Source organism: Dermacentor silvarum, chromosome 6, assembly GCF_013339745.2.
Source record: "Dermacentor silvarum isolate Dsil-2018 chromosome 6, BIME_Dsil_1.4, whole genome shotgun sequence".
Classification (NCBI taxonomy): Eukaryota; Metazoa; Arthropoda; class Arachnida; order Ixodida; family Ixodidae; genus Dermacentor; species Dermacentor silvarum.
The window spans coordinates 142,874,345-142,888,045 of NC_051159.1; the positions used below are offsets into that span (position 1 = coordinate 142,874,345).

Below are 13,701 nucleotides of genomic sequence, written 5' to 3' on the forward strand. Positions count from 1 at the left end.
AGCCGCCGGGGAGATCATCTAGATCGGTCAAAGCATTAGAGTTCCACTAAAATCGTCAACTTCCATAGCGCTTCCCGACATAGATCGGCGGCGAGTTCTCGCATCTCCTCGAACACAGGTGAAAGCTCAGTACGCGTCTGGGCAAAAACAAGAGCCGAGTGAGATGCACGATGCAAAATTTTATATCTTCAGGCGCTTGTGATCTGGGCTTACTGTACCGGCTTCGAAGAGGCACTTGCCGTTATTGGCAAACCAGAGCCATTTTTAAACAACCCTTGCCACCTCGATGATGCGACAAGCGCATGCGCTCACTCACCATGAGCAAGTCGGTGACATCTCTGCGCACGCACTGGCCATATTCGCTCAGGCGTGCTCTTAGCGCCGGCCTGCGCGCGGAGACGAGGTGCGCCCACTCGATGAGCAGCATCACGCCCAACGTCGAGTAGTCCAAGCTCGGCTCGCCGGCATCGGCGTGGAGCAGGTCTGGCGTGAGCGCGGCGGTAGGCGCCACCAGAGCCCCGGCGGGGTCGGGCTCGATGCGGCCTACTAGCTGCGACCGCACAGTCGCGGCAACGCCGCCGGCGCGAACGCACGTCGGTGGGGCCGTCTTGCGCGCCAGCAGGATGTTGGCCACGAAGTCGTCGCTGTAGGTCGCTTTCGCTTGGGTCGCCGTGGGGTTCGCGACGCAGCCTTCGTTGATGACACTGCCTGTTCGCGGACGAAAGGACATAATTATTTATGGTTACGTGCTGAATTGATATGAATGTAAAGAAAGAACTCGTGGGGGATAGGTGTGAGGACGAAGAGGAAGAAGTCATAGCTCGAACTAAAGTTTTGGGACAGTGTCATCAAGTTGGCGACAAAGCGTGTTTATAAAAGTAATATTGTACTAGAATGTTCTCCGTGTGGCAATATATATATATAATAATAATACTAATATTTCGTGTATACTGATATGTTGTCGCATGCTGCACATATTGGTGCTTTTTGTAAAGCGTGTTAAATAATTATTCGTGCTTCATATGTTGGAATTAAGTCACGCCTATTATTTCAAATGTCGCTTAGCGGCGCCATGATTTTTGTTTTCTTCCATGTTCTTACTTTCTTTCTCAATGCAAGCGTATCTTTTGGGATGTTTGAACATGTATTCATACTTTTTTTATATTGCTTATTTTAAATTGTGGCTTACAAATGCTTCGTACGCCTACTGCCAGCTTTTAGACTCAATGCAATATCAATTCTCTCACTTTCTCATAGATGTTTGAGACAATGTACAATGAAAAAACCCCAAGTTTATGTTAGCGTTACGGCTGGTCCCGGGTCTAAACGTCGGAATAAGCGTGTTTCTCAACGTGCATTATATATATATATATATATATATATATATATATATATAATTGTGATAGGCAGGACCAACCAGGCGGCGGATACGTGTTTTTCGAAAATGCTACGCAGAATACGGGCGTATTCGCACAAGCGCCTGAAAAACGGGGCAGTTACGAGTGCTCTTTGTGCGCGTGAAGGAGGGCTCGATTACTACCTGCCGTCTTGACCATGAGTCTATCCGGGACATCGGCGACGTTCAACGCAAGGTTGTCGTGGAGCCACGTGCTCGTTTCGATGGCCTGGTTCAGCGCGGCCACCATTTTGTCCAGGTAGGCCGGTGTCTCGCCTCCTTCCAGCGAATGCGCCAGCCATGAGGCGAACTGGGCACTCATGTGCTCACCAGTGGCCTACAGGCAGGTCAGTAAATTACAACCAAAACAGCAAAAAAGAAATGAACATGCAGCTCTGGCTTTTACCGACAAAGCTGCAAGCGAACGAATGATGCTCAGGAACGGTACCGGCGATGTGTCCTTCAGAGTGGTGGAGTGGATCCCCTCCACTCCATCTTCACTTCATTCCGGAGAGTCGAGATCTCCGTAATTCCACTCCATTTAACTCCTCGGAACGGTGAGAGTTGGGCCATTCACGCTCCTGGAGCGGCTGAGCGGGTTCATTTTATTCCTTCAACTCCAGTAAATTAAACCCTTTCTATACTTATCCGCTTGCTTGCCTAGCGACAAAAAACAAAAAACAAAAAAAAAAGACCAATAGTAATATAAATTGCAGCCTTAGATTAAAAGGGCGATGAAAGGGGCTACTCAGCGGCCGTTCATACTTTTCTTCTTGCGATATGTACGAAGAGACAGGGACAGGAAAACAAGGACAAATTGCGCACCGTTTCGGTTGTCCCTGTTTTCCTGTCCCGGTCTTTTCGTACACAACGCAAGAAATTTTGAAGCCCTATAGCAACGATACGTGATAGTTTTTAGCACAAGAACAAACAGGCTTTGTGGCCTGTTAATTTTTCAGGGCCTCTAACGTAGCTTATAATTAACAATTCGAGTAAAGCAAAATATAAAATAATCTTACGCCATGTCCACCGTAGTGGGCAATTGTTTGAGGAAGAAGCAGGCAAGCAAAATTAGGATGGTGGCCTTCAAGCAGAATGCTGCTATTGCTATGACTGAGTTCAGATCCGAAGGAATCGCCGAAGTCTGCTGCCTTCTTTTCACATTTACTGGCATATTAACTGACACAATATTCCAGCACACCTATCTGACCACCTGTTGTCACGCCTTCTGGCTGGATAACCGACCGCGAGCGAGAAAATATGGCGCGCTTTCCAAATCACAGTTCACTGGCGCAGGGTGCAACAGTTCGCAATATGGACGTTTTTGGCCATGCCTCGCTTTGTCTTAGGTCCATCATGCTCTTGTTAAATCGAATAACTAATTCTGGGCAACTGCACTCCTTAACTCAATGTTAAGGAGCTCCCTAAAACTAACAAGTAAACTAACATATATGATTAGGAAAACGTTAAGGAGCTAACTATAAATAAACGTTGCTGTCTCTAAATTCATTTCAAAATTGTAATGAAGAAGAGCTTCCAGATCATCAGAAGTGTAGAATATCATATTTATAATTACCCCTACAAGGGCAGTCACCAATAGGTGCTAACTGAAAGAGCCACATTGAGTAAAAATTGAGAAATAGAAAATATCGACGAAGTCTATGTTTAGTATATTTGCCAGGCTTAGCGGTTTTGTAGCCTCGCTTAAAATCAGCAGTTAGAGCTTCGGAACTATGCACCCATTCCAAGTCTATTCTGGAATCTCTGGCTTCCATTACATTCCCCTTCTATTTGCCAGGCTGGTGCTATCATTCCATTGCATTCCGGATGTTTGAAAATGTAAAATCATTCTGGAATCATTCCATCTCCGCAGTTGCGACTCCGTATCTCTGCTGTCATGTTTCGTCACCGACCTAACCAGAAGCGAACCGCAGGCATTGATGCGTGTTTCTGCAGTTACGCTGTGGTCTGTTAGTGCGTGGTTTGCGTGCGCGAATCCGCGAAGGTCACTTTTCTTTGGAAGCTTGTACGACGATCTTCCATGATTTCTTGAAAAATATGATGTATTTAGAAACAGTACACGAGCAACTTGCGCTCGCGAAATGGACCCAAGAAATAAGAGTTGCCTGAATTACGCGTGCACACACTGCTGCTGCGAAGTGGTTTAATGTTCTGTGACGAATGCTTCCTTCAGCAGCCTGTGCTATTCGAATTCTCTTTAATTACTTTTTCATACCCAGCCAAATACACGTGAACAAAATAAGCACGTAGCATATATAACACTGCACGCTAACCCATTCGTGTTCACTGCAGGCCCACTGGGCGCAATGACACATGGCAAATGTTGCAACGCATTTTGTCGCTTCGCACCTGTAAGCATAACGTGACGTCCTCAAATCCGGCGTAGTTGGTCGCCAGCAAGTAGGGGTATCTCATCACCTGCGCCAGCATCAGCAGCAACGAGTAAAGGCCCGCGACTCGCAGGTCCGTAGTGGTAAGAGCGGCGAGCATGCCTTTTAGGGCATCCACCGCCCCAATGTTCACGACCGCATTCGTTAGGTTGCTTGATTCGTTCGACGCGGAGGAGAAGGCGTGCTCCAGGGCGTCCTCCCATGATAGACCCAGACCGAGAAACGCTGCATTCTAGAATAGATCAGAAAGCAAGAAGTGAGTGAGTGAGTGAGTGAGTGAGTGAGTGAGTGAGTGAGTGAGTGAGTGAGTGAGTGAGTGAGTGAGTGAGTGAGTGAGTGAGTGAGTGAGTGAGAGAGAGAGAGAGAGTGAGTGAGTGAGTGAGAGAGAGAGAGAGAGAGAGTGAGTGAGTGAGTGAGTGAGTGAGTGAGTGAGTGAGTGAGTGAGTGAGTGAGTGAGTGAGTGAGTGAGTGAGTCTATGTACTAGCGGACGTGACCTGGCTGAGGGGAATGCAGACAATATTGCTCTATCTACATGTCGCCCTTGACTTTGATGCCAGATTTCCTAGTGACAAGGCGTCACAAAGATGGAGGCGTCTAAATCTCTACTGAGAATTCATTTTTATTATTCGCTATTACCACGTAAGCTTTGTTGCTCTTGCACGACTACCCTGCAATTGTCCAGATGTGGCCATCCTGCTCCTTCTATGACAACGACGACAGAGTACACCAGATCCGTAACCATTCAGTCATACCGCTGTCACCCGGGGGACGAATTACAACAAATGATTGAGGACTTTAACCGAGAAAGTGCAAGAGTGGGGTTAAAGAATTATATGCAGAAGGCAACGATAATGTTCAATAGCCTGGCAAGGGAACAAGAATTCAGGATCGCCAGTAAGCCTCTGGCGTCTCTACAGGAGTATACGTTTATCTAGGTCAATTACTCACAGAGGACCCTGATGATGAGAAGGACATTTAAAGAATAAAAAGTGGTTGTAGCGCATACGACAGGCATTACCCAACCCTCACTGGGGGCTTACCACTGTCGTTGAAGAGAAATGTGTACAATCATTGCATTCTACCCGTGTTATCATGTGGGGCAGGAACTTCTAGGTTTCTAGAACAGAAGCTCGAGAACAGGTTAAGGACCGCGCAAAGAGCGATGGAAGGAAAATTGTTAGACGTAGCCTTACGAGGCCGGAAGAGAGCGGTGTCGATCAGGGAACAAACTGATAGCCGATATTCTAGTTGACATTAAGGGAAAGAAATGGATTTGGGCAGGCCATGTAATCCGTATGGTAGATGATGATGCTAGCAGCAGCAGCAGCAGCAACAATAGCAGTAGTAGCAGTAGTAGCAGTAGTAGTAGTAGCAGTAGTAGTAGTAGTAGCAGTAGTAGTAGTAGTAGTAGTAGTAGTAGTAGTAGTAGTAGTAGTAGTAGTAGTAGTAGTAGTAGTAGTAGTAGTAGTACCACTACCACCACAGAGGCTACAACATTACGAACGCTCACTCGCCCTCTCTATATTTGGCCTTCCATCCTGTTGAGCAAAGCTTTGAAGTTTCCTATTGGAAAACCGCACTGCGTTGACGCTTCTATGAGAACAAATAATGCAACAGGATGCAATAAAGCGCAAGCGCCGCCTTCAACAGAATTGTGCGCTTGTTCTGTTGATGCCCATTATCCGCGTTTTCTTCAGAGCGCTTTGTTGATACCCTAAACAAATATGTATATATACCCACGTCCCATCTCACCTGCACGACGAGCAACTATCCGAGCATGCTCTGTTCGGTTTCTTGTCCTTATAAGGAAGCTATAGCTCGGGGCCTCCTATCTAAATACATGGGAAAGGGGAAATCGTGTTTCTAGGCAACCACTGCACCAAATTTGAGGAAGTTTTTTGCATTTAAAGAAAGCGTTGAAATCTAGTGACTGTTGGTCGCGAAATTTTTATTTAGTCGTCAGTGTTTTAATAAAAGTTGACAAAAATCGCAAATTATCAGAAAACGAATCTATCAGTCTTACAACTCTATAACTCAGCAATTAAGAAATATATCGCAATTCTGTAAATTGCACATTTAATAGCACATCTAAAGCGGAGAAAATTGATATCATATACATATGGCTCTCGAGTGGAGCACTAATTTCTCAGTAGAACTTTTTTTGCAAAACGCTTGTGAACAAGGTAACACATTCACATAAGATATAAATTGACATATCAATTTTGCCCGCTTTGAATGCTCTAATGAATGCACGTTACAGAACTGCGACATCTGTTCTAGATGCACAGCTGCGAATTTGTAGACTTAGTGCTTCCATTTCTTTTCTTTTTTTTTTTTCAAACCATCCAATTTTTAAAATTCCAGTAAAAAATTCAGGCCCTAAATACAAATTCAACTACCAAAAGTCACTAGAATTTAACTCTCTCTCTCAAGTTAAACAAATTTCATTAAAATCGGCCCAGTGGTTACATCAGAAAAGCGTTTCTGCGTTTTACATGTATTTGAAAAGGCGACGTCGAAGTTGGGCCCCACCTAAAGCTTCCTCTTGATTCATACTGCATTAGGGTTGCAGGCGCGAAAGGGAATTATCTATTATGAAGATGCCGACAGACATATTCATGAACCACGTGAATGATTGCTTCTTTCCTCCGATCGATCTTTGAAACTCTGCAATGCTGTGCTGTGTAAGGCCCCTGGATTGTTTTATCTAGGGACCTTAGTGGCTGTGCTGTGGCCGTATTTCTTACGAAACTACGACCGCAGCATACCATAATTTAGCCATCGACATGCTAGCTGGGACCTTATACGAAGATTTACTAACAACGCTTCCAACCTACCTCGGCGTTGTCATTGACCGCGGTGTTTCATGGTCAAAGCATGTGGCAATGTTAAAGAAAAAATTAACTGGGCTTGCTCAAGTTTTTCGCTTTTTGGCCGGTATGAAGTGGGGCCCATCTGAGCATTCGCTACTCCGGCTGTACCAGGCTCTCTACGTCGGCTACATTCGGTATAGCCTGCCAGTTTTATCAGGTATGAGCCGGTCATGTTTGCGTACGCTGGAAAGTGCCCAGGCACAGATGCTGAAAACATGTCTCGGTGTTCCACGTTGCACCTCAACCTACGGAACAATTGAGGAGGCTCGCGTCACCCCTTTACCTGTCTATCTACGATGCGAACCTCTTCGAGTATTCCTGCGACTACTGTGCCGTCATGGATGCCACCCCTTATCGACACTTCCCGACATACGGCCAGACTCCACATTTTCAAGAGCCATTAAATGCCAAGAATCTGCCTTACCATCATACTTTGCCCCTGCTGACCTTCCACGTATGCCCCCATGGGTAATGTCCAAAATACGGGTGCGTCTATCTATTCCCGGAATTTCTAAAAAATCGCGAATACCTACCGTCGGCCTCAGACATTTAACACTTGAATATATCTCGAAAGAATATGACTCCTCGGTGAATGTGTATACAGACGGATCGGTCTCGTCGTATGCGTCTGGTGCGGCTTTCGTCGTGCCTGCGCATGAAGTCATTCGACGGTTTCGTCTGTGTAACAAGGCGACTACAACATCTACGGAACTAGTGGCAATCAGAGAGGCCGTTCGATATATTCTGCAACAGCCTCCTCAAGTATGGACAGTCTTCAGTGACGCAAAGTCGGCTCTGCAACTACTTAGACTGGTGTTGAAAGAAAGCGCTTACAGAGTGTTGGCTCTTCAAACTGCCGAGCTATACACTTTAGCGCAAGAAAACGGCCACCACATCACATTTCAGTGGATTCCCAGTCACTGTGGTATACACGGCAACGAATTGGCTGATGCCGAAGCGAAGAAAGCACTGGAAGAACCAGAGTCAATGCTTGCGATTCCTTTTTCAAGAGCGGACGCCAACTGCCTTCTCTCCAGTGTCATCCGAAAATCAACGGAAAAGCACTGGGACAATCCGGATAATCGACACAGACGACTGCAGAGATTGGACCCTACCATGAAATTTAGGCTACCACCGAAAATTCAACGCAGCTGTGCCAGTCTTCTGCACAGACTAAGGCTGGGGGTAGCGTTTACGCGCGGATACGTACACCTCATGCGACGCACCGAGTCTCCAGACTGTGAATTGTGCAATGTCAAAGAGACTATAGGTCATGTGCTTTGTGACTGCCCTAGGTACGTGCAAGAGCGTCTTCCCTCTTTTTTTTTCTTCCCTCTTTTCTTCCCTTTTTTTTCCCTCTTCCCCTTCCCCCAACGCAGAGTAGCTGGCTAGAGGAATTTACCTCAGGCCGACCTCTCTGCATTTCGCATCATTAAACTTATATCTCTCTCTCTCTCTCTACTAACAACGCACCTCTCCGACGCTCGTGGCGTCGAGCGGCAAAGAGTCGTTGACTTGGCTCCTCGCCCTCTCAACTCTGGCGTCCAGACTCTGCAGAGCGGCAATCAGCGAGCGGTTCTTGGGCCAGTCGAGTTCGCGCAGTGTCATGCTCAGGAACCAAGCGGTGTGGTCACCTAGCGTGGACTGAAGGCTCTCACCGACGTCCACGACCAGAAGCCCGTTCGCCGCACTTTCGTCCTTGCTCACCCGAACCAGTCCGGCGAGACCCGTGCGAAAATTGGCGGCCAGGACGTGGTCGAAAAGCTGCTGCGAGCTCGTGAAGTCGGTCCAAGAGCTCTTGTTGAGACTCATGCGCTCCAGTAAGTCTGGGACACGGGTTATCGGACGTTTCCGGGCGTAAGCAAGACAGCTGGCGTAGAAGCGAGCCATTCCGACGTCGTCGTGCGGTCTGCGTAACCGCAGACAGGCGTTATTACTTCATGTAGTAGTTTCGTATAACAGTTCTACTTTCGGGCCGTACCCGATTTCACCTTGAATAGGCTAAAGAAGTTAACAAGAGCCATTTGACCCTGAAATACTACGTAAACATAGCGTCATCGCACAGAAAGAAATCGGACAATTGTCCGACTTCTTACAGCGCGATGAAGTTTCGTTTACGTGGTAGTGTAGTGCCAAACTCGTATTCAAGGTTGCTACTTACTGCAACCTTACTATCACCACATCGCATCATACCATAGCCTGGGCATAATTGCAATACTTTCATATTACGACTCCGATATGGCGGATTATATTCCCTTCAGGTGTAGAGACTGCTCAAAAGTGACTTTACTTTCGTCTTGTCGCTGTAATTACCCAATGAATATAAGCGCATCATGAAATCGCTTCTTGGCTGTTTTACTGAATCATGTTCAAGCTCTCGTATTCGATACTTTGTCCAAGATTTCTAGGATCTTTAAAATACACTATGTATAAGAATTGTGTACGGTAAATTAGGCCTGTGTAGATATGTATGTGCACGTCCATTGGCAGAGTTCAAGCCGCCACTATACGCGGGATGATAATTTTAAAAAATTTCCGGAATTTTTTTAAAATCCCCTGTTGCAGATATAACTCTAGTCTTTGAGCTGCATTATTCAGAGATGCGGCCATTGCTTGGACGAGAAATCGGAACACATCTTCAACTAATGAAGATAATTCACTAATTAACTTATTACTTACGTTACGACACATATTGCAATTTACGAATTGTAGCTGACGAGATTGCAAGGCGTATCCACTTGGATTGAATTTACAGAATGGCACTAGTTCTTTCTTTTCGATGTCCGCGTTCCTGGCGCTGTTTTATAAATATATGATCACTTCCAGCTTCCATCGTCTTTTGACTCAATTGTGTTGTTTTATTTATGTAAAAAATAATCATGAAACCCTAAATATCATATCTGAGCAGCGCACGCGAAACACTATTTACGAGAAACTACAGGGGCAAGCGGTGTGTTTCCTGTGAGCTGTTTCACTATCAATTAATACGAACTCATGCGAATTTCAATTCTTTCTAACATATGAGTCTAGCTAATCCCCACATGCAGAAGCACATTTCAAGAGAAACAACACCACGTAATTTTAGACATCGCTTACTATGTGTATATATGTATTATACGCTTTTAACGATTTGCCAGCGCTCACTGCAATGCATTATAGATGTCACAAACAGAATTTGGCGTTCGAATATTCTATAGATACCGGCCCTAGCTACGTGCTCTAAAAATAAAAAATAAAAACAGCAAACAACAAAAACAAAAAAAACGAACAAGCAAATATGGAAACTTGCAGCAATATTCCGATGTCGACTTTTGCGAGCACGTCACAAATATTGTCTATAAGAGTCTGAGAAAACAGCACAAGTATGTTTGTCTCACACTATGATCGATGCCAAAATGTTTAGCTTAGAAGTAGTGCGTCTGCCAGGTACGAAAATTGAGAAAACTGAAAGTTAACTTCGAATATATTTATTTGCTTGGTTATCATAGCACAGTATACACTAAGATGCAGAGAATGGAAACGAAGTATCTCTTTTGCGTTCAGACGTGGTAGCACGTTTCGTCAGATAACGCGAATAACAAAGCGAAACCAACCCAATAAGTTGCAGTGAATGATCGGTGTGCAACAGCTAAGCCCAATCCCCATGAGAGCGATCTAGCGCGCGACAGCGACGGTTTAGAGGGAAGAAGCGGACCGTCGCGCGAACAGATCGATCGTTCTTGTGGCTTGATCGGATCGGTCCTGGAAAACTAGAATTAGTCGCTCGTCGTCCGGAAGTGTTATGAGTGATTAGCCAATAGCCCGAAGTCGGAACAGGATGCACATCAGTCAAATACTGCCGGTTGTCGAGCGGAACGAGCAAGGGACCAAATTTGAATACGTGCAAGGATAAAGAAACGTACTGCAAGACCTTCAGAAATATCTTATGCTGCTCTATACAGCAAATCAATTTGAATTACATTATTAGAGCGCGCGTCACGCAAGTTTCGGCGCTTATTTGCTGCCGTCGTACCGGCAACACCTGGAAGACGTCGCTCAAGGTCGTCGCTCGCGTGGGGTTCCACTTGTAGACGACGAGTAGACGCCGCTCATCATCTTCATCGCGTCGCTTGTCGCCGTCGGGCGCAAGATCGTTCCATGTGGTTTATACTTTACGCTGTGCGTACACTAATGTGGCAGACGTCGCTCACTGCTGTCATACAATAAAAAAAATCACTGACGGTTACGATAGTCCCCAATGCGAAATTTCAGCAGAGCTCTATACGTGTTTTCATTTCGCGATATATTGACTGGCGTGGACAACCTGCCTCATGCGGCACGTTCCGAAGCGAAGTGTGGCACGACTGCATCGCTAATCGGGAGATCGCGAGACGCAGCCCATGGTTGGCGCGTGGGCGCGATTCACAGCAGCCACCGCAGACAGACCTCTGCTCATGCAGCGCTTTGGTGAACAGACGACGCGTAGAGTGCCCCCCCCCCCCCCCCCCCCCCCCCCCCCCCGCGACCGGAGCGGAGGCGAGCGAGTGCATCGAGGCACCCTTATGACGCGCGCTACTCTGGCGCCATCTCGTAGCCTTCGTCGCCAAAGTCCCGCCTCATGGTTCTGCTGCATCCTCCTCCTCCGAGTTCCTCCTCGCGCCATCTTCGTTCTCGCCGTCTTTCATTGCCCGCTGCGCTCCGCGTTCACTCTCATCTTTCGCTGTGCTCGTTCGCTCAGTTACGAGGTACGACCCCGACGCTCGCCGCCGGAACGGGTGCCTATGAGCTGCGCTCTAAAATTATATTTGTGTCATCAGACAGGCTCCTATAGACGAGGCAACCTAAAGTTTGCCCGCGCGGCACCAGCGCAGCCCACTCCCCTGGCGGAAGGATGGAAGTGTCGAAGGTCGCCGCCGGGCCAGCGCGCGCCTGTGTTCTCTACGGCGCGAGCGATCGCGTGCGTTGTTTTTGTGACGGCGAGCGCGACCTCATCAACCAGGAAAGGTGGCACGCAATACTGCTGTGTTGTTGATTGCCACAACAGCCTCGAAAAGTCGAAAGCCGTCCGTGAAGTTCTACAGAATTCCGGAGAGGTGGTACGATGAGGACAGACGACAAGCATGGATAACTGCAGTGCGTCGAGTCAAGTAAGTCACGTTCTTTCGCATTCGCGTGCAATATCACGGTCGCTCGATAAAAAGGCAATAGTAATGTGCCTGTATTTAGCGCATGGCCGTTTGTTTAGACGTGTCGCGTAGTTGAATCGTACAGTGAAATCCGCCGTGTTAGCTTAGCGGTAAATGCGTATACGTGTAGCGCCGCTAAGCTCGACGACGCGAGCTCGATTCCCGGCCACGGCGGCCGCGTTTCGATGGGGGCGAAATGCAATAATACAGTTCTTGCCATGTACTTTGATTTTTGTGCACTTTATTCCTGAGACCCTCCATTACAGCGTGCCTCATAACGATATTTTGCTTTTGGCACGTAAAACCTACGAATTTAATTGATTGTATACGGTTCCTTCACTCGCGATCGGCAAAGACTGGCTCAAGATAATTATATCTTGAGCCAGTCTTTGCTGGCTATATAAAAAACTATATAAATATATAAAAAAACTGTTGGCGTCGGCAACCGTCTTGAAATCGCACTGCAGTCTTTGCATCGCTGCTCAGCAAGCAGGCGATCTGCCGCCGTCGAAAAGGGAGCGCCGTGAGCACGAGCAGCGAAGGAAAGCGCGGGCGAAACAATGTAAACAAAGCGGAGACTGCACCGCGGAGCGACCGCGCTCCTTGAAATTTCCACATTGGGGGCGCTGTCAGGAGGCGCAGCAGCGCCTTCAGGCGATCGTTTTCTCGTCTATAGAGCAGTATAGTGTAGCCTGGCGGTCAAGTTTCGGCGCCGCGCCTTGAGACCAGATGCATACAGTTGTAGATCAGATATCAGGTGAAAGAAACTTAAATGGAATACTGGTAACTGCTTACCGTCTATGATGTGTAGTTGATAAAGGTTGCGCAGATCTTCGCGATATTTTTAAGCTCTTCATGTTTCTGTTAATGTACGTAATAGACGTTCCCCTGCGTGCTTTTGCATGTTTGTCTTCCCTTTCCTCATATTGCTCTGTTTGGTTTCTCATCTAAGGAAATCGCATGCGAATTTAACGCAAATATGTGTAGCTTCATCTTAGATAACACAGCGCGAAAATGACACGGACAAGAATGAAAGAAGCAACGGGACAGACCAGTGCCTGTCCCGTTGCGTTTTGCGCCCAAATTTCAGTGTTATCGAGCAAATATGTCTCCCTCTCAGTCAAGAAAGTACAAAATGGCAGCTTGCGGAGAACGCCATTCAGGCAGTAATGCATGTAAGCCAGCTCACATGTCGCCGCCGCCGGGCTGCGGCCTGAGTAGAAGCTGTGTCAGGGCCCCGTGCGCAGCTGCGCTGAAGTTGGCACGGTTCTCGTCGACATAGCTTCGGCGCGCAGTACTCCCGGCGAACCACCGTCCGCAGGCGTGTCGGTGGAAGTCCACGCATGGGTCGAACGCCGTGTCCGTGTTTTCCATCGCGAACGCCACCACGCGGTGGCAAGCCTCGGTCGAGCACACGCCGCTCTCATCCTGCACCACGGGTAGCAGGGGACATAGTGTCACATTTCATACTCAAGAAGAATCTGGGTGAATAGTGTGCCAAGGCCATTGTCAGCAAACCCGTAAATTTCAGCGCAGGGCAGAAAGTTCAATTTGGCCCTTCAACGCAGGCCACAGAACCTCTAAAAATATTCGACAGCTCTTGTCATTCATGAACTGAAGATGTGAAAGAGATTCAGATTTTCGGTATACTAAAGGGACAGTTTTGAAAGAATCGCACACTTTCAGTGTCGTCAGAATTAGGCTATTGGAGGAAGGTGGCGACAAGGCTTTGGGATAATTACCACTGAAGGCAGTCACTACTTCGTCAGACGGCTCTGTGGTGGAAAACTGGCCGTTACATCCACCGCCGCCATCACTTAGGACGGCCCTGACCATACCGGCCCCAAAGTGATCT

The 13,701-nt window shown here is 47.3% G+C and overlaps 1 protein-coding gene across 1 annotated transcript; it reads right to left on the reverse strand.

Annotated features, from left to right (window-relative positions):
* Window positions 1-251: 251 nt before the first annotated feature.
* LOC119456933 (uncharacterized) lies at window positions 252-13,258 on the reverse strand. Its single transcript, XM_049668643.1, has 4 exons — window positions 13,036-13,258; window positions 8,155-8,590; window positions 3,767-4,039; window positions 252-708 (listed from the first exon to the last, which is right to left on the reverse strand). Exons 1-4 carry the CDS (start codon window positions 13,218-13,220, stop codon window positions 547-549), a joined length of 1,056 nt encoding a protein of 351 aa, XP_049524600.1. The 5' UTR covers window positions 13,221-13,258; the 3' UTR covers window positions 252-546.
* Window positions 13,259-13,701: the final 443 nt, after the last annotated feature.

Bases quoted from the DNA above. Each gene is read 5' to 3' on its own strand.
- LOC119456933 (XM_049668643.1), bottom strand. From the start codon at position 13,220: ATGGAAAACACGGACACGGCGTTCGACCCATGCGTGGACTTCCACCGA. The intron at 8,591-13,035 runs GTGAGCTGGCTT...GCGGTTACGCAG, and splicing joins CAGCCCGGCGGCGGCGACAT to ACCGCACGACGACGTCGGAA. The intron at 4,040-8,154 runs GTGCGTTGTTAG...GATCTATTCTAG, and splicing joins ACGCCACGAGCGTCGGAGAG to AATGCAGCGTTTCTCGGTCT.